Source organism: Trachypithecus francoisi, unplaced genomic scaffold, assembly GCF_009764315.1.
Source record: "Trachypithecus francoisi isolate TF-2019V2 unplaced genomic scaffold, Tfra_2.0 Lachesis_group1, whole genome shotgun sequence".
Lineage (NCBI taxonomy): Eukaryota > Metazoa > Chordata > Mammalia > Primates > Cercopithecidae > Trachypithecus > Trachypithecus francoisi.
Window position 1 is genome coordinate 651,571 of NW_022681454.1, and position 18,508 is coordinate 670,078.

The 18,508-nt window shown below is 57.4% G+C and overlaps 1 protein-coding gene across 2 annotated transcripts in view; it reads left to right on the plus strand.

The window, feature by feature from the left end:
- The first annotated feature begins 4,694 nt into the window (after nucleotides 1-4,694).
- The window catches only part of PDE6B (phosphodiesterase 6B), a 44,017-nt gene continuing 30,203 nt past the window's right edge, over nucleotides 4,695-18,508 (plus strand). For both annotated transcript variants that reach the window (XM_033213369.1, XM_033213370.1), the window contains exons 1-3: nucleotides 4,695-5,162; nucleotides 12,846-12,998; nucleotides 13,383-13,472. In XM_033213369.1, the coding sequence (XP_033069260.1) occupies nucleotides 4,695-5,162; nucleotides 12,846-12,998; nucleotides 13,383-13,472 (711 nt within the window). The remainder of the gene's footprint in view (nucleotides 5,163-12,845; nucleotides 12,999-13,382; nucleotides 13,473-18,508) is intronic.

An 18,508-nucleotide genomic window follows, 5' to 3' on the forward strand; every position in this document is an offset into this window, starting at 1 on the left:
GACTGGGTCCCCTGGAGGAGTTTGGAGTTGCCCACACTGAGCCTCCAGGGATTCATCAGCTACAGTTCAGGTTTCCCTGCCCTGGAACAAGCTCCTGAGGTGGTTTCCACGGATGCATTTCTGCTCTGGCAAACCATGGCCCCTGTCATTGACAGGCCAGCGCCTGCCAGCCCCGCACGTACCAGGTACCTATGTCTTTGCTGCTGTTTTGGGTGTGGCAAGAACTGTTGATTTTCAGTCTGCTCAGCTGACTTGTTGTTCGGGTTGGGCAGCAGCTCCTGAGCGCCTCACGTGAGGCACCAGAGACCGGAAGTCCAGTTTGGGCAATGGCAGGTGCTAGACTCAGAAAGTTCCACGCGCCGGGGCTCCCCCAAAAGGCGTTCTTTCCCGAAAGGCTAGTACGGTCTTGAGCTGCAGCCTGAGGCTGGTCCTGCCCAGCCACCTTCCTTTCCTCTCCTTCCACAGGTGCCACAATCACACCCTTACCTGGGGCTCCCCACCTGCTCCTCCTTCATCTCCCTTCTACCCCACACAGGGAGTCCCCATCCCATAAATCCACTTCCTATTCCATCTTGATGTCTGCAGGAGAAGTCCCAGATGGCCTTGGAATGAACAAGGCCCTCCCTTCTCATGTGTGGTTCTCGAGAATACCTGAAGAATGTGCCAGGAATGTAACCACCTGGTCTAGGGAGGGACCGGCTGGACAGCCCTGGCTCTGCTCCTGTGCCTCCTAGGGCAGGATGTCCCGCACACTGTAGCCCCGTGAGTCAGGTCACCCCTGGCTATGGAACCCCAAGCACCTTTGGGATCCCTCAGCTGTGGCGTGAAGCAGAGCACACATAGAGAAGGCTCCTTTCGTTCTGGGCAGCTTTTCCGAGCCTCGGGGACCGGCTCACCATGGATCCTAGGCTGTTCCCTGCTGCCTGCCTGTGAGTAATAAAGTTGCTTTCATAACTGGTTGTGTGAGTGTTCTGTCTCCCTGGACTCGTGCATGTGGGTTGATGCTGGTTCATGGTATTGGGAGGTCTCTAGAGTGCTCCCCTGAGGCTGAGTCTGGGGCATGCTGGAGTCCAGGGCGTCAGTCGGGAGTCCGGGCTGGGTCCAGGGCACTGGTCGGGAGTCCAGGCTGAGTCTAGGGCACTGGTCGGGAGTCCAGGCTGAGTCTAGGGGCCGGTCGGGAGTCCAGGCTGAGTCTAGGGCGCCGGTCGGGAGTCCAGGCTGAGTCTAGGGTGCCGGTCGGGAGTCCGGGCCGAGTCCAGGGCTAGGGTGCCGGTCGGGAGTCCGGGCCGAGTCCAGGGCGTCAGTCAGGAGTCCGGGCCGAGTCCAGGGCGTCAGTCGGGAGTCCAGGCTGAGTCCAGGGCACCGGTCGGGAGTCCAGGCTGAGTCTAGGGCGCCGGTCGGGAGTCCGGGCTGAGTCTAGGACATGCTGTCTTAGTCTATCTGTGTTACTGTAAAGGATCACCTGGGGCTGGGTCATTTATAAAGAAAGAGGTTTCTCTGGCTTACGGTTCTGCAGGCTGTACAGGAAGTCTGGCACCACAGTCTGCTTCTGGTGACAGCTTCAGGAGCTTCCACTCGTGGGGGAGGTGAAGGGGACCCAGCATGCCAGGGTGGGAGAAGAAGGGGGGTGGGGGTGGGGGCCAGGCTCTAACAACCTGAGCTCACAGGAGGTGAGAGGGAGAACGCCGCCCCACAAGAGGGGCACCAGCTGTTCGTGAGGGATCCACCTCCAGGACCTAATCACCTCCCACCAGGCCCCACCTCCAACATCAGGGATCACATTTCAACATGAGGCTTGGAGGGGACCAAGGTCCAAACAAATCAACGGTGAACCTGCTTCCCGGCGTCTGCTTCCTGGGGGTCCCGACTGACGCCGGCCCCAGGGTCTGAGTCTCTTGGAGACTCTGGAGCTATGGGGTGAATCAGTGCTTCTCACAGGGACCTTCCTGTGGCCTTTTTTTTTTCTTTTTTTTTGAGACAGAGTCTCGCTCTATTGCCCAGGCTGGAGTACAGCGGTGTGATCTCGGCTCACGGCAACCTCCACTTCCCGGGTTCAAGTGAATTTTGTGCCTGAGCCACCCGAGTAGCTGGGATTACAGGCACCCGCCACCACACCCAGCCAATGTTTGTATTTTTAGTAGAGACGGGATTTCACCATGTTGGCCAAGATGGTCTTGAACTCCTGACCTCAGGTGATCTGCCCACCTCAGCCTCCCAAAGTGCTGGGATTACAGGCGTGAGCCACCGTACCCAGCCAATTTTTGTATTTTTAGTAGAGATGGGATTTCACCATGTTGGCCAGGCTGGCCTGTGGCCTTTTTGTGGGCTTCCCCTGCCCCTTTAAATCAGGCAGCCACAGCTCTCATCTGCTGACAATCCTCTCTGTTCAACTGTCCTTGATAATTTCATTCCTTTCTACCAGTTCAGTGATTGTTTCTCCAGAGAGTTGCCATTCGAACATTCATACCCATGCCATCTACGTTTTAAAGATTTTTTTGATGATCACTATGGGATAATAGGGGAGAAAATAATCTTTAAAAAGACTGTAGTTCTCCTAATCGTGAGATGCTTGCTGCAGAGTTTCGGGATCCATCCAACATGGGAAATCAGAGCCTCTCTGGGATGCTACAGGGCTAAGATGCACAGTTGCTCAGGTTGTGCACAACACAAGAGCACTCCATTCACATGAAAACATCTTCGTTATTTTGCAAATCGGCTGAGCACTGTGTAGACACAATTAGGAATTACCTTACATGAGGCTCTACTAATTTATGATAGCAATTTTTTTTGTGTTGTTACGGAAAATTGGGAGACAAAAATGAATTACTGTTTTGAGATCTCATGCAGCTGGGAAGACAGATTGGCCCTGGGGAGGCAGCGGTGGCTGCAGTTTGCAGAGAAGATTGCCGCTGAGGAGGAATCTGTGCACACAACAGGCTCCAATGATCTGCACAGGGCCACATGGGGCTTTGGCCGAGGACTAAGCTTCATATGCACAGCACAAAACCCCAAGAGCTGAGCAAGAGTGGCCAACTGGGAGCCCCTGCAAGCTGTACCAGGGCGAGGCCCCTCTGACCAGGTCAAGTGGAGAGCAATGTGAGCTCGTCCCTGGGAGTCGGGGACTGCACCCGGCAGGCTCTGGAGGCTGTTCTGGGACTGAATGCAAAGCAGGCGACCCTCTACCCTGGCCCCAAACCCAAGCACTGCAGCGGCCCCGCAACCCCTGCCCCCACCCACATCCCCACGCCCCTGTCCCCAGTGAGAATTCACTATTTTTAGGAAAAAGGGGAGGCCTCTCAGCAGTTCCCTGAAAGGAAGCGACTTTGTGACTAAGCGGAGGCAGAAACGTCATGGTACAAGGGCACGCTTCGCACGCCCAGCTGGGCCTACGGTGGACGGCGCAGCTTCTGCACTCAGAGCAGCCCCGAGACAGGCAGCTGCAGCCCAGGGCCCTTGCAGAAGCTTCCCCGGGGCCCGGCCTCGTGCTGAGAGAACTGTGTGCTCCAGAGGGCACCTGGCTGTCATTCACATGTGCTCACACATGAACACACACACCTACATGTGCTCATACTCATGCTCTGTGCACACACGTATGCGCACACTCATGTACATGTGCACACGCGTCTACCAGCAGAGTGCAGTAAAAGAACCACATGAAAACCTTGCACCCTGGTTAAAAGCATGGTGACAACACGGACAGACAAACTGGAACAGATGGGAAGAAACCTCAAGCCCAGGATCTGGCGGCACAAAGGTGCCTGGAAAGCGGCCATCAGCGTTTTCATATTCAGGGAAGTTAGGACCACTGCCACCCGCCTGCCAGGCTGGCGCCCATGCCAGACCCAGCCAAGGTGCTTCCAGCCACATCACCCCTGCCGGCCAGCGGGGAGCTGGCCCAGGAGCCGAGAGTCCTGTGGGAGCAGGCAGGGCTTGCTGCGGGGACAGCGGAGAGGAGAGGCCGGGCTTCACTGCCAGGCAGCCCCCACCATTCAGGTCCTCCTGCTACTGACAGCCATGTGGCCTCAGAGCGGCGTTACCCCGAAGCTTGTCCCGGCCGGGGCGTGACAGCAGGTAAAGGCTGACTAGCGACTCTGGATCCCTCAGAGCGTGGGGGAAGGTGCATGTGGTCCCACCTCCACATCCAGAGTCCCCTTGCTGGCCTCTGGGCATTTGAGTCCTGGGTGTGCTTACCCAGCCCCTCTCCCTGCACATGGTGAACTGTGTCTCCCGGAGGCAGGGCCAGGGCCCCACCACCTCCCCAGCACCCCCAAGCCCAGGTCTCGGCTCCCAGGAGGGCTTGGAGCCGCCTGTGGGACCAACCCAAACCCTCAGGCAGCTCCGCTGGCAGAGAGTGTCTTGCTGTGTGTGGGATCACCTCCTCAGGGAATTAGTTCTCAGGGCTTGGTCTGCTGGAAGCCAAATGCGTGCGCGCAGTCGCCCATGACCCCTGCAACAGGCAGGAGGTCCCCCAGCGGTTACTCCCAGCCCTCATTCCACGGGGTCTGGTTTTCCCGGAAGGTGGGAAGTCCTGGGGTCCCAGCAGAGGGAGAACAGGCCCCCATTTGTGGGAGTGAGTCAGCTGACCCGCCCCCGGGGTTCCTAATCTCACTAAGAAAGACTTTGCTGAGGACAGGGTTTTCCCGGGAGTCCATGCGTGCCGGGAGCAGCAGCGTCTCCAGGGACAGGCAGCCACCATGAGCCTCAGTGAGGAGCAGGCCCGGAGCTTTCTCGACCAGAACCCCGATTTCGCCCGCCAGTACTTTGGGAAGAAACTGAGCCCCGAGAATGTGGCTGCGGCCTGCCAGGATGGGTGCCCGCCGGACTGCGACACCTTCCGGGAGCTCTGCCAGGTGGAGGAGAGCGAGGTGCTGCTGGAGCTGGTGCAGGACATGCAGGAGAACATCAACATGGAGCGCGTGGTCTTCAAGGTCCTGCGGCGCCTCTGCACCCTCCTGCAGGCCGACCGCTGCAGCCTCTTCATGTACCGCCAGCGCAATGGCGTGGCCGAGCTGGCCACCAGGCTCTTCAGCGTGCAGTCAGACAGCGTCCTGGAGGACTGCCTGGTGCCCCCCGACTCCGAGATCGTCTTCCCACTGGACATCGGGGTCGTGGGCCACGTGGCTCAGACCAAGAAGATGGTGAATGTCAAGGACGTGGATGAGGTGGGTCTGTGCGGAGCCTCGGGGAGGCAGCTGTGTGCATCTCCTGCACCTGTCCCAGGTGTCTGAGGGTCAGCTCGGATGCTCAGGCCTCCAGGGAGGCCTCTTATCAGGGCACAGGCTTGTTCTGTGCAGAGGAGGGAGTACCTAGAGCCCCCGCCCGGCACTGTGCCCTGGCCGCCTGCCTCGCCGGCTCGGAGCTTTCGGCTCAAGCTGACATTGTGTGGCCACTGAGTTGGTTAGACCTAAGTCTGGGAGCCTCAGCTGAAGCAGACTGGGGCCCAAACCTGGGTGTCCCTGATTCTGCATCCACGTCCCATGGTGGGGACCATGTAGGTCGTGTGAGGACCCCTGGCTTCCAGGAAGACAGCCCAGGTTGGGGCTTCAGGGCTCTCTGGGCTGGGAGGGAGGCCCTGCCTTGGGATTTGGGAAGAAGAGGTCACAGCTGAAGGTGGTGCAGATGCCCAGAAAGGAAGGAGAGCTGGGGGAACCCCAAGTTCCCACTGTGGCGGAAGCAGCTTTATCCCATGGGAGCCAACACTGGCCGCCAGGGGAGGACAAACCTGGGAGCCACTGAGCACGGGGGTCCAGGGTGGGATGGGGAGGGACGAGAGACTGAGAATTGAGACAGGCTCACTGGGGTCACTGAAGGCGGGAAGGCCAGGGCCTGTCCATGCAAAGCACAGGCTGGGGCAGACGCTTCCTGAGGACAGAGGCGGCCCTGGTGGGATTGGAGAACAAGCGTGGTGTGAGGTGCCCGCCAGACTGGGTGAGGGCAGTGGCCAGCAGAGAACTGGAAAGGCCCTGAGGGGCTGCCTGGCATGGAGGCTCCGAGGAAAGGAGGGTGGAGAAGCCCCTTCTCCCTGTCCTGCACCAGTCCCCAGCTTCCTCTCCCCTTTTCTGTCCCCACGGCTAAGGAGGCTGCAAGGGGCCCAGGCAGCCTCGCTCTTGCTGGATGGGTCTTGGGAATTACCCACCAGGTCGCCTGCCCAGGGGCAAGTGTGGTCCCTCCTTCCCAGGCAGCTGGGGAGGGAGTGGCAATCCTCTTTTTTTTTTGAGACGGAGTCTGGCTCTGTCACCAGGCTGGAGTACAATGGCACAATCTCAGTCCACTGCAAGCTCCGCCTCCAGAGTTCAAACCATTCTCCTGCCTCACCCCCCGGAGTAGCTGGGACTACAGGCGCCCGCCATCGTGCCTGGCTAATTTTTGTATTTTTAGTAGAGACAAGTTTCGTCATGTTGGTCAGGCTGGTCTCGAACTCCTGACCTCAGGTGATCCACCTGCCTCAGCCTCCCAAAGTGCTGGGATAACAGGTGTGAACCACCGCACCAGGCCGGAAGTGGCAATCCTCTTATCCCAACGGCAGTAAGCAAGCGGCGAGGCAGTGACCTAGATTCAGTAATCCCTGGGGTTACCTTCGTCTCCACCTCCCTCCTAAGAAGTGGGGCACCCACAAATCAATCATGCGTCAGGAGCGTAAGTTACCAGGAAGCCAGGAAACTTCGCAGTGGTGGTGCCTGGGAGGGACACCAGCTGCCTCCTCCCTCCCCTATTCCCTCCTCCCTTCTCCCCTCTCTCTCCTACTGCCCTCCTCCCTCCTTTTCTGCTGTCCTCCCTCTCTCCCTTCCCTCCTTCTGCATACAATCCCCAAGACAACTTCTCGTCCCCACCCTGTCCCAAGCCCGGGCTGTGTCCTTCTCGCCACCAGGAGTTCATCCCCTGCTGCCACCACCCCTTCATGCCTTTGTCCCCACCCAGTTGATGGTATCTCGTTCCTGCTCTGCGGGTCCCCCTCAAACTGCTGGGCTGTCCTAGGTCCGTCCCTTGGCCTGGCCTGTTCCCCAGGGCTGTTCCGGGTCCTGCTACCCCCACCCCCCGTGCCATGGCCACACCTGCCCCAGCACTGACCTCCCCTGAGGCCTCTCCCCTGCCCAATGTAGCTGGTGCCTCTCTGAGGGGCTGGGCGTGGTGTCTGCCCTCCATTCTGTGGAGTCTTAGTTATCTCAGACTAAGGGAACAGAGACTTGAGTCTAAATTGCCAAAAAAAAAAAGCAAATTTTCATTAAATGCAAATTTTCATTAAGTGCATCTCAGCACCCTAAGCACTGCCAAGGGATGGGCTTCTGGGTTCACATCTCAGTTTACAGAAGGGGAGACTGAGGCAGAGCACACCTCAGTCTGGCCCACTGAGCCCTCTTCAGGGGGTGTGAGCCACAGTGGCCGTTTTGGGAGAGCAGCACATGGCTGTGGTGTGAGAGTCCCTGAGACAGGGCGTGAGTGGCCGGCATGCCACACCTGGGCCACCCAGAGCCTCGCCCACCTGAGCCCTGTCTCCCTGTTTACACTGGGGAAATAATGTCTGCCTCACAAGGGAGCTGCAGTGGCTAAACCAGCCTGCTCCTGAGCACAGGGCTGGCAGGCCCCGGGGAACCAGCTCCTCCCTGAGCTGCGAGCATCCGTCCTCCTGGAGCTGAGAGTGTCAGGCCAGGGCAAAGGCGGCAGTAGCCTGGCCTGTGGGCCCTCTTGTTCCCAGGGGCCTTTCCCAGGAGCCACCACGGAGGGAGGGGCTGCCCAGGGCTCACACTCTCGGGCCTACAGGGAGCCCAGGCAGTGCCAGGCCACGTGGGACCGGCTTCTGGGAGGTGCAGGGCTTCAGCTGATGGCTCCAAGGCCCTGTCTGCTCCCAGAACTACGCTTGTTGTGTCACGGCAACCCCTAGGGTGACACGGCAGATCCCAGGGCCTGCACAAGGAGGGTGCTGCCGGGACTCAGGACGGAGCACAACCTTCCTGGAGCCCGGCCCAGGCCTGGGCATGGGTTGTGAACCCTAAAACCTTGGGCTCAGGAACCACAGGTCCCAGAAGGTGGACACCAGGCCCTCCTCCATCCCTCCCAACATGTCAGAAGCCAACGGGGCAGCCGGGTGAGAGGCCCTGCCCAGCCACCCAGTGTCCACGGCCCCCAGACAAGCCTCTCGGCAGGAAGGAAGCACAGGTCGGGTGCAGAGAGGTAGGAGTGAGTGGGCCTGTGAGATAGCACGGCCTTCCCCGTCCGCCGCTGTGCACCCCGGGCAGGGACGCCGCCCACACCTGATGAGGGGAAGGCCCGGCCATCACCCCTTTGTGGCTCCTTAGAGCTGCAAGAGTTCACAGCGGGGGCAGCTGGGATGGAAGATCCTGGCAGACGGGGGCGGGGCGGTGCTCGGCCACAGCCACCAAGTGGGAGAGCAGGACTCACACCCCGGCTCTGACTCTGCAGCGGTTTCTGAGCCCAGCCCCAGCCAAACAGCCACGAACCCGCAGTGCTGCGCATGCAGCCTCACCCTCCACCCCTCTTCCAGCTCCTCTCCCTGGGACTGTCACGGGAACCCACCCCGAAGGCCCATCCCGGGACCCTAGTGGGTCCCCTGACTCCTGTCCCAAAACACCTCATCACAGGGTTCTGCACGTCGCCAGCAATCAAGACCCTTGGACTCAGTCCTGTGGTGGTCACTACAAGGCTGGACAGAGCGGAGGCGTTGAGAACACGGGCTGGGTGGGAACCTGGAGACAGAGGGAGGAGGGCGGCAGGACCGGCCATCAGCCATGCTGAGCATAGACGGCAGAGGAGGCAGGGGGCTTGGGCAGTGGAACGGAAGGTTGGGAGTGCTTTGGAGAAGCCACAGTGGGTGTGAAGGCCCCAGAGCCAGGTCCAGCTGCTCGGCTGTGTGAGCACACACAGCCCCCTGGCCTGCTAGAGGCAGAGCAGATGCAGGGGGTTCCCAGGAGTCTGACAGTCCACGGCTGCCGCCGCTCCCAGGTGAGGCTCCTGGCACATCTGACCAGGAGGCTCTGGGGAAGGCGGGAGGCCCGGACTGGACAGTGGAGAGGAAGAGACCAGCAGGCAAGGACTCCCCAGCCAAGCATCACTACAGGGGACACAGAGCCCAGAGGGTACCAAGGAGGAGAGACGGGAGGCCAGCGGGGGACCCTCCCACCAAGCATCACCACGGGAGGACACAGAGCCCAGAGGGCACCAGAGAGGAGGGACGGGGGTGACGGCGGAGGCCACGTGTTAATCTTCACCATGGTGTGGCTGCATTTCACAACGGGTAATTTCGAAGCTGGCAGTCGGACGGAGAGGCCGAGCGTCCGTCCCTGTGGCTGAGGGGAGTTTGCAGGGCTGTCATCCCAGGAAGTGAAGGCTGGGCTGGGGTCGGGCTGCTGGGCCAACAGGGGCGGGGAAGGGAGCCACTGAGGCTGGAAGCTGCACCAGCCAAGCTGGGACCAAGGTGGCTGCGGCCTGGCTGGTACCAAGGGCCCATCCATGCATGGGCAGCAGAGTGACCAGACGCTGAGGAAAGGAGAGCTGGTGTCAGTGAGAGAGTGGCCGGATGTTTCCATGTGGGACTCTTCGCAGTCTTGATGGCAGATTTACAAAAAGTAAACATTCCCTGTGGTGTCAGGGAAGCTGAGGAGGGCAGAGTGCAAGCTGGGGCTTGGTACAGATGTTCCTGGGAAGTCGCTGGACCAGCTGCTCCCAGAGGCCCGACAAGGTACAGGGAAGGAGGAACGAGGGGCAACCTCACTCCAAATCAGCACTCGGAGGAGCATAGCTTCTGGCAGAACCTCCGCGGTGGCCAAGCCCCAGTTCTGGCTGCCCGCTCTGGACCTCTAAGGAGCTGTTCCCCTCGCTCCTAAGGGTGTGGGGGCTGGGGAGACACCAAGGGGCTGCAGTCACAAAACCTCAGGGTGAAGGTCTCAGTGCTGGGGCCAAGGGTGTATCTGGCACAGGCCTGGAAGGACCAGGGAGTGAATGGGGTCAGCGGTGAAGGAGAGAGGCTGTAGGCATCAGGATGGTAATTGCAGCCCACCCACCTCAGCTGGGAGAGCTGAAATGGAGCTAGGCACCTGCTGAGACCAGTGATACAGCCAGGAAGGCAAGGGATGCAGGAGCGGCTGTGAAGGAGAGAGGACGGCATCGCACGGGCTGAGAGAGCATTTTACAGAGTCCCGAGTGCACTTAAATCCCAGGATGGGGAGAGACTATGAAGAAGAGAAGGTGACAAATAGTGTGAGGTTCTTGGGTGGAGGGCAGGCCGCAAGAGAGAGGCGGGAAGGCTCTGTGGCTGTTCCCATACTTTCTTTGTGAAACTAGAGCTGTGAAAATGTGTGGGGCAGAGAGAAGTGACGGTCAGGTCTGAGATCCAGGAAGAAACTGGTAGAGACAAGGCTGGCAAGAGAAGTGAGGCTGAACATTCATCAACCGTAGCCTGTGTGACTATGGGGCACCATCTGAAGGTCACGTTGTGTGGATCTCTGTGGCGCCGTCTGAGGGTCACATTGTGTGGATCCCTGTGGCGCCGTCTGAGGGTCACGTTGTGTGGATCCCTGTGGCGCCGTCTGAGGGTCACGTTGTGTGGATCCCTGTGGCGCCATCTGAGGGTCACGTTGTGTGGATCCCTGTGGCGCCGTCTGAGGGTCACGTTGTGTGGATCCCTGTGGCGCCGTCTGAGGGTCACGTTGTGTGGATCCCTGTGGTGCCGTCTGAGGGTCACGTTGTGTGGATCCATGTGGCATCAGCTGAGAGTCATGCTGTGTGGATCCGTGTGGCACATCTGAGGGTCACGTGTGGACCTATGTGTGGCACCGTCTGAGGGTCATCTTGTGTGATGCCATCTGAGGATCACATGTGGATCCAGGAGGCACCGTCTGAGCATCCTTTTGTGTGGATCCGTGTGGTGCCATCCGAGGGTTATGAGGGTCACGTTGTGTGGATCTGTGTGGCGCTGTCTCAGGGTCACGCTGTGCTCTCTCCAGAATCGCTGGTTTATGTCCAGGTGTCATGCTGTGACGATCAGCAGCCAGGGAAGGACCCCAAGTGAGAGCGTCAGTGAGGTTGGCAAGGGATGGGTTAAAAGGCTGGACTCCAGGTAGAAAGGGAGGGAAACAGTCACAGAGAATCTGAATTCAGCAGGGAGCACACATGGTGGCCACTGTAGCACTGATGGCTGGTGGGGGAGACACTGTCCAAACTGCCACAGGCACAACAGGCACCACAACAAGCAGGCAGGAGCGTGCTGTGCTTGGCTCAGGGGACGCAGGTGCCGAGATGAGCTCTCGGGGGACGCGGGTGCCGAGATGAGCTCTCGTGGGACGCGGGTGCCGAGATGAGCTCTCGGGGGACGCGGGGGCCGAGATGAGCTCTCGGGGGACACGGGTGCAGAGATGAGCCCTCAGGGGATGCAGGTGGTGAGATGAGCCCTCTCTCAGGGACCACCCCTCTGCTTCAGATCCAGTAAAGGGATGTTGCCCCCACTGCCCATGCTGCCACCCCTGCCAGGGCTCACTCACCTGTCTTCCTGCCGCACCGTCTTTTAAACGCTGGTTTTCCTTCAACGCCAGCCCACGTGGCTATGGGCAGCAGCTGCATCTCCAAGAATCAGGAGAGGAGGAGCAGGAAGGATGGGTGCCATTTAGGAGCATTCTGGCACCTCGGCCAGCCCCCAGCAGGCTTCCTCTGGGGAAGGGGTGGAGGGAAGTTGCGGGGAGTCTGCCCTCTGCCGCTGCAGGGCTGCCGTCCCTAGAAACAGCACGAGATGTGAGGCGCATCCTAGGAGCTCCTGTTCAGCTGGTGCAGTGGCTGAGGGCAGAGCCTGTTATTTTTGCCTCATGGACTAGTGAGGAGAAGGCCATAGAACGGCCCTGTGCCTGCTGCAGGTCACACAGGTGGGAAGTCCAGACCCCAGCAGGGCCGACCCCGGAGCCATTGATCTGGGTCACTGCCCCAGGGCACCCTGGCCTCATGTAAACAAATGTCAGAAACAGGAAGTAAGAGTCTGGGGTCACATCCAACTCTCTGAAGAACAGAATCCTGGTCGCCTGGGGGTGCCTGGTCTCAGTAACCCTCAGTGCATCTGGGCTGAGGCAGAGCTCAGCTGACCTGTTCCTTGGGGGGCCGGAACCTAAAACCAAAGAGAGGAGGGGCTGCTCTGAATCTGGTGGGAGTGAGGGTAGGAGTGAGGGTGGGTGGGGAGCCCCCAGGAGCCAGAGGCAGGCAAAGTTCTCATCACAGTGGGCCCCAGACCGCAGGGAGCAGACCCCTGGGAGTGTGGGCCTGGGAAGCCAGAGGGGTAGCGTCCAAACCCCAGGGCTGCCAGGACTCCCACCCCAGCTTGCCAGCTGCACCTGCCCTGGCTAAAGTGTCCCACGAACAAGCCCACAATCAGAATGGGCTCATCCTGCATCCTACCAAGGGCTGTCTCTTGGGGAAGAGTGTAGAGTGTCCTGCAGGGGGCTGAAGGCAGGAGAGGGTGGCAGACACCAGGAAGCTTCAGGGACAAGGTGAGCTGGCAGGCTCAACAAGCATCCAGGAGGCCCAACGCTGCTGGAGGGTGGCAGGTGTGGGACAGCACGGGAGGTGCCAGGCAGAGTGGGGCCACCCGTGAGGCCTGTATAGGTCTGCTGGACTGAGCACTGGGGGGCACCAGCGTCCTCCGCACAGAGGTGCACGGAGCCAGGCTGGAGTCACAGGGACAGGCCCAGCTCTCACCGCCCAGTGGCCACGTTCCAGTGCCCAGCAGGGTCCCCGGGCGCCTCACACCTGGAGGGCAGCGGCCTCCGCAGAGTTTGGCAGCAACCCCAGTGGTGCAGGCTCCAGGCCCATGCAGCGACAGCCTCTTTAGCCTCTTTCCTCTCCTTCGGCAGTGCCCTCACTTCAGCTCATTTGCTGACGAGCTCACTGACTACAAGACAAAGAATATCCTGGCCACACCCATCATGAATGGCAAAGACGTGGTGGCGGTGATCATGGCGGTGAACAAGCTCAACGGCCCGTTCTTCACCAGTGAAGACGAAGACGTGAGTGCGGGGGTCACCTGGGCAGCCGCGTGTCTGCCTCCTTGCCTGCCTGCCCACCTGCCCGCCTGCCTGCCCACGTGTTCTGTGCTGCGTGTCTGCTGGGCTGCTGGGCTCTACATGCTCGTCCGCACATCGGTGTGCTCCTGTGTGTCTGCGCACACCTCTGTGTGTGTGTGTGTGTGTGTGAGACAGAGAGAGAGACAGTTTGCGTGCCCGCCCTGTGCACCTGAGCTTGCGTGTGCCAGTCCATGTCTGTGTGCTGGGCACAGCTTCCCTTCGTGTCTGGGCAGCCTCAGGAGGGCCTGTTTCTCCTGCAAAATACCCACGAGGGCACATGTCTGAAAGCTGGAATTTTAACTCCTCTTGTGGCAATTCCCGTTTCAGGTGTTCTTGAAGTACCTGAATTTCGCCACGTTGGACCTGAAGATCTATCACCTGAGCTACCTCCACAACTGCGAGACGCGCCGCGGCCAGGTACCACACGCTGAGCACGGCTCCGCCCGTCTCGCTGCCTGCGCAGAGGCCGGTGGTGGCAGGTGGTGGTGTGCTCGCCTGGCCAGGTCCCGGGCTGGGCATTGCTTTGGGGAGAGGAGGCCCCATGGCTTCTGTGGTGCAACGCCCAGACGCATCTGCCACCTGCCTGCGATCTGGCCAGAGCGGGTGTGACGCACCTGCAGAGGGGGAAAGGGGCACCCTTCCTAGAGGCTGCCCCTGACCACCTTGGGAGGAGCCAGCATGAGTGATGAGTGAGCAGGTCCGGCCCTGGCTGAGAGGGCACAGGGTCAGATCCGGCCCTGGCTGAGAGGGCACAGGGGGCAGGTCCGGCCTTGGCTGAGAGGGTACAGGGGGCAGGTCCGGCCTTGGCTGAGAGGGCACAGGGGGCAGGTCCGGCCTTGGCTGAGAGGGTACAGGGGGCAGGTCCGGCTCTGGCTGAGATTTTGGGGAGGGAGGCCCAAGGACCTTATGGAGTCAGGTGTGCCAAGGTGTGTGGGAAAATGCAGGGGGGTGACCTCCAGGGCAGGTGGTCCTCCCGTCTAAGACCCTGGCTCAGGGGAGACCTGGATGGATAGTGAGTGGGCCAGGGGAAGGAGGCTCTATGTTGGGGCTGGGAAGCCGTCCACACGGTGGCCTTGGGGCTGAGCCACAAAGGAGAACTGTAAAGACGGCGGGTCACCTCCTGCCTTCCCCATGTCTTGTTCTGCCTGTGGACGCTGCCTGGCCCTGGTCACCTGGTGTGAGCCTGCTGAACATGGCGAGAGGCTGAGGTCTTTATCTCAGCATCTGGAGGGTTTAGGGGCCTCCTCCTGGCCCCAGGCCTGCCTCAGGGGCAGTCTGGAAAGGCTGGCAGGGCCCCTGACCAAGCACCCCCAATCCAAGCAGGCCTCCCACAGGCCAGGGCCGTGGGAACCAGGGACCAGGGAGACCATCTGTGTAATTTATCTGGAATTATTGCAAGGTTTGTCTCCTCTCCCCATTTACTAATTTATTCAACCATTTATTTATGTCAGTCTGGATTTAGGAGTATTGTATGCTTAGGTTATAATTCAACACGGTTTTGTTTATTTTCTTGCTCATGTGAGTCCAGCTTTGGCCACTGGGAGCTCTTCTGCTTGGCTCCTGTGCTCTTTTTACATGACCCCATCACTGTGGGGTTTTGCTTTGGTTTGTTTTTTGGTTTTTTGTGTGTTTTTTATTTTTGTTTTGTTTTGTTTTGTTTTTGAGATGGGGTCCATCTCAGCCCACTACAACCTCTGTCCCCAAGTTCAGGCGATTTCCTGCCTCAGCCTCCCAAGTAGCTGGGATCACAGGTGTGCACCACCACACCCGGCTAATTTTTGTATTTTTAGTAGAGACAGGGTTTCACCATGTTGGCCAGGATGGTCTCCAACTCCTGACCTCAAGTGATCTGCCCACCTCAGTCTCCCAAAGTGCTGGGATCACTGGTGTGAGGCACTGCGCTCAGCCTGGCTTGGTTTTGAAATTCCTCGATTTTTAGCTCTACTGGGTGCCTCCACTCATTGTGTATTTCCTGTCCTGGTCTTGCCATCAGCCACTTCTCCAGGGAGCCCGGCTCCTTCTGTTGGAAGCAGTAACAGGAGCTGCGGCCCGGGGGCCGGCCGTGCTGGTTGCAGGAGTCGCTGCTTCCAGGCCGTCTCGGCCAGCACAGCGAGAGGCAGCCATGCTCTGCCAGCCCTTGCGTGTCCCCTGAGTGTGCACAGAGCTGCAAATGTTCCTGCACGTGACCATTGCGCTCGGGCTGACCTCTCCAGCCCTGGTCCACAACAGCACGGCGCATTCTGGCTTCTTCCTCTTGCTGCTATGTGAATTCCCATGCAACAGTGGAATGCCTGGGAGCCGTCCTCCGCCCAGGCACTTAATTGTCTGATTCCAGTGCAGGGGTATAGCCGTGTCAGGATTGTTCACCCGCACCCCATGGAGAACAGTGTCACCGAGTAGAATATGGGGTTGATGAAGAGTTTCTTTTGCCTTCAGTCTTACTGAGGCCAGAAGGCGGCTTGCTCTGTTCCTTCCCACCAGTGATGAGTGAGATTTCCTGCTGCTCTGCAATCTCGCCAGCATTTGGTGGAACTGCAATCTGATGGGTGTATGGTAGCATCTCATTATTGTTGTAATTTACAATCCCCTAATGACAGATGATGTCACGTGTCTTTTCATTTACATATCTGCCATCTGTACGTCTTAATCTTTGGTGAGTTGTCTGTTCAGATCTTTTGCCCTGTTTGATTGGGTTATTTGTTTTCTTATCATTTAAAGAGTTTTATTTTTATTTTTATTTTTATTTACTTATTTATTTCTTTATTGGAGACAGGGTCTTACTCTGTCACCCAGGCTGGAGTGCAATGGCGCGATCTTGGCTCACTGCAACCTCTGCCTCCCAGATTCAAGCAATTCTCCTGCCTCAGCCTCCCAAGTAGCTGGGACTACAGGTATGCCCCACCACACCTGGGTAATTTTTTTTTTTTTAGAGACAGAGTCTTGCTGTGCTGCCCAGGATGGTAGGAGGGCAGCTCTGTGATGTTTTTCTGGGGGTCCACAGTTCACAGGAGGCAGAAATGGCAAGTCAGGCAGAGCAAACATGAGGGAATAGAGAGCGTGTCCCTTAAGTTCATGGGCAAATGTCTGAACGGCCGTTTCTAAAGGAAAGGGGGAGAAGTGGGGAGCCCAGGCTTCTGGGCAGGAGAGACGCCTCTAAGTTCTTATGGCTGCTATCAACTTGAGCCATTTAGGTGCAGAACTGGAAACTGTCAAGGGTGACTAAGCCCTGCTTCTGGCATGAGAAAGTTAAACTTGTATTCAAAAGTAATGCTCAGGCCGGGCGTGGTGGCTCATGTCTGTAATCCCAGCACTTTGGGGAGGTCGGGGCAGGCAGATCACCTGAGGTCAAGAGTTTGAGACCAGCCTGGGCAACACGGTGAAACCGTCTCTACTAAAATACAAAAAATTATCCAGACATGGTGGTGCATGCCTGTAGCCCCAGCTACTTGGGAGGCTGAGGCAGGAGAATTGCTTGAACCCAGGAGCTGGGTTCTCCTCCTCAGGTCCTCCTACCCAGGACCTGCAGTGAGCTGAGATTGTACCACTGTACTCCAGCCTGGGCGACAGAACGAGACTCCATCTCAAAAAAAAAAAGAAGAAAAAAAAAGGTGATGCTGAGACCAGGAGCAGTGGCTCCCCTCTCTAGGAAGGCTGAGGCGGGAGAATCACTTGAGGCCAGGAATTTGAGACCAACCTGGGCAATATAGCAAGACCCCATCTCTACAAAAACGGAAGAGTGATTTGCAAATATTTTCTACCTGGATGTGGCTTGTCTTTTAATTCACTTTACACTGTATTTTGCAAAATAGTTTTAAATTTTATTATAATAAAGCCCAATTGGCCAGGCATGGTGGCTCATGCCTGTGATCCCAGCACTTTGGGAGGCCAAGGCAGGCCAATCACCTGAGGTCAGGAGTTCGAGACGAGCCTGGCCAAGATGGTGAAACCCCATCTCTACTAAAAAAAAATGAAAATTAGCTGGGCTTGGTGGTGGGCACCTATAATCTCACCTACTCAGGAGGCTGAGGCAAGAGCATCACTTGAACCTGGGAGACGGAGGTTGCAGTGAGCTGAGATCGCACCATTGCACTCCAGCCTGGACGACAGAGCGAGACTCCATCTCAAAAAAAAAAAATCCAACTTAGTATTTTTTTTCCTTCATGGATTGTATTTTGTGTTGTATCTAAAAGCTCATCACTAAACCCAAGATCACCTAGATTTTCTCTTATTGTCTGCTAGAAGTCGTATAGATTTTTGTTTTACATTAGATGTGTGATTCATTTTCTGAAAGGTGTAAGGTCTGCATCTAGATTAATTTTTTGTGTTGTTGTTGGCATGTGGAAGTCCAGTTGATCCAGCGCCATGTGTTGATAAAGGCCACCTTTTCTCCATTGTATTTGCTTTTGCTCTTTTGTCAAAGGTCAGGTGGCTCTGTTGGTGAGTCTATTCCTGAGCTCTTTATTCTGTTCCACTGTCGTGTTTATTCGTCCATGATACCAGACCGTAGACCGTCTTGATCACTGTAGGTTTAGAGTAAGTCTTGAAGTTGGGAATGTCAGCACTCTAATTTTCTTTCTTCTGCAGTATTGTGCTAGCTATTCTGGGTTTGTTGCCTTTCCACATAAACCTTAGAGTCAGTGTGTCAATATCCACAAAATAGCTTACTAGTAGTGTAACTGGGACTATATTAAATCTGTAGATCAAGTTGGGAAAAATTGCCATCTTAGAAATAATGTATCTTCCAATTGATGAACACAGAATATCTCTTCGTTTACTCAGATCTTTGATTTCTTTCATCAGAATTTTGCAGTTTTTGCATACAAATCCATAATTTTATTAGATTTGTACCTAAGTATTTCATTTTCCCATGGTAAAGTAAGTGATATTGGGTTCTTATTTCAAATTCCAATTGTTCATTGCTGTTATAAAGCAAAGCAATGGACCTCTGTATTTTAACTTTGTATCCTGGGCAGAGAAGAGGTGAGGGTGAGGTGGTCAGCGCAGGAGCCAGGCCAGGCCGGGCAGGGGGTCCCTGAGAGCCCGAGGCCTCACTTTCTCCTTGGTCATGTCCAGGGGGCCCACCAAGTACTGTCACAGCCACACCTTTAAAACCGAGGTCTGGGCCGGGTGAGGTGGGTCAAGCCTGTAATCCCAGCACTTTGGGAGGCCAAGACGGGCAGATCACGAGGTCAGGAGATTGAGACCATCCTGGCTAACCCGGTGAAACCCCGTCTCTACTAAAAAATACAAAAATCTAGCTGGGCGAGGTGGCGGGCACCTGTAGTCCCAGTTACTCGGGAAGCTGAGGCAGGAGAATGGCGTAAACCTGGGAGGCGGAGCTTGCAGTGAGCTGAGATCCGGCCACTGCACTCCAGCCTGGGCGACACAGCAAGACTCAGTCTCCAAAAAAAAAAAAAAAAAAAAAACTGAGGTCTGTTGGGCTGTCTGGCCGG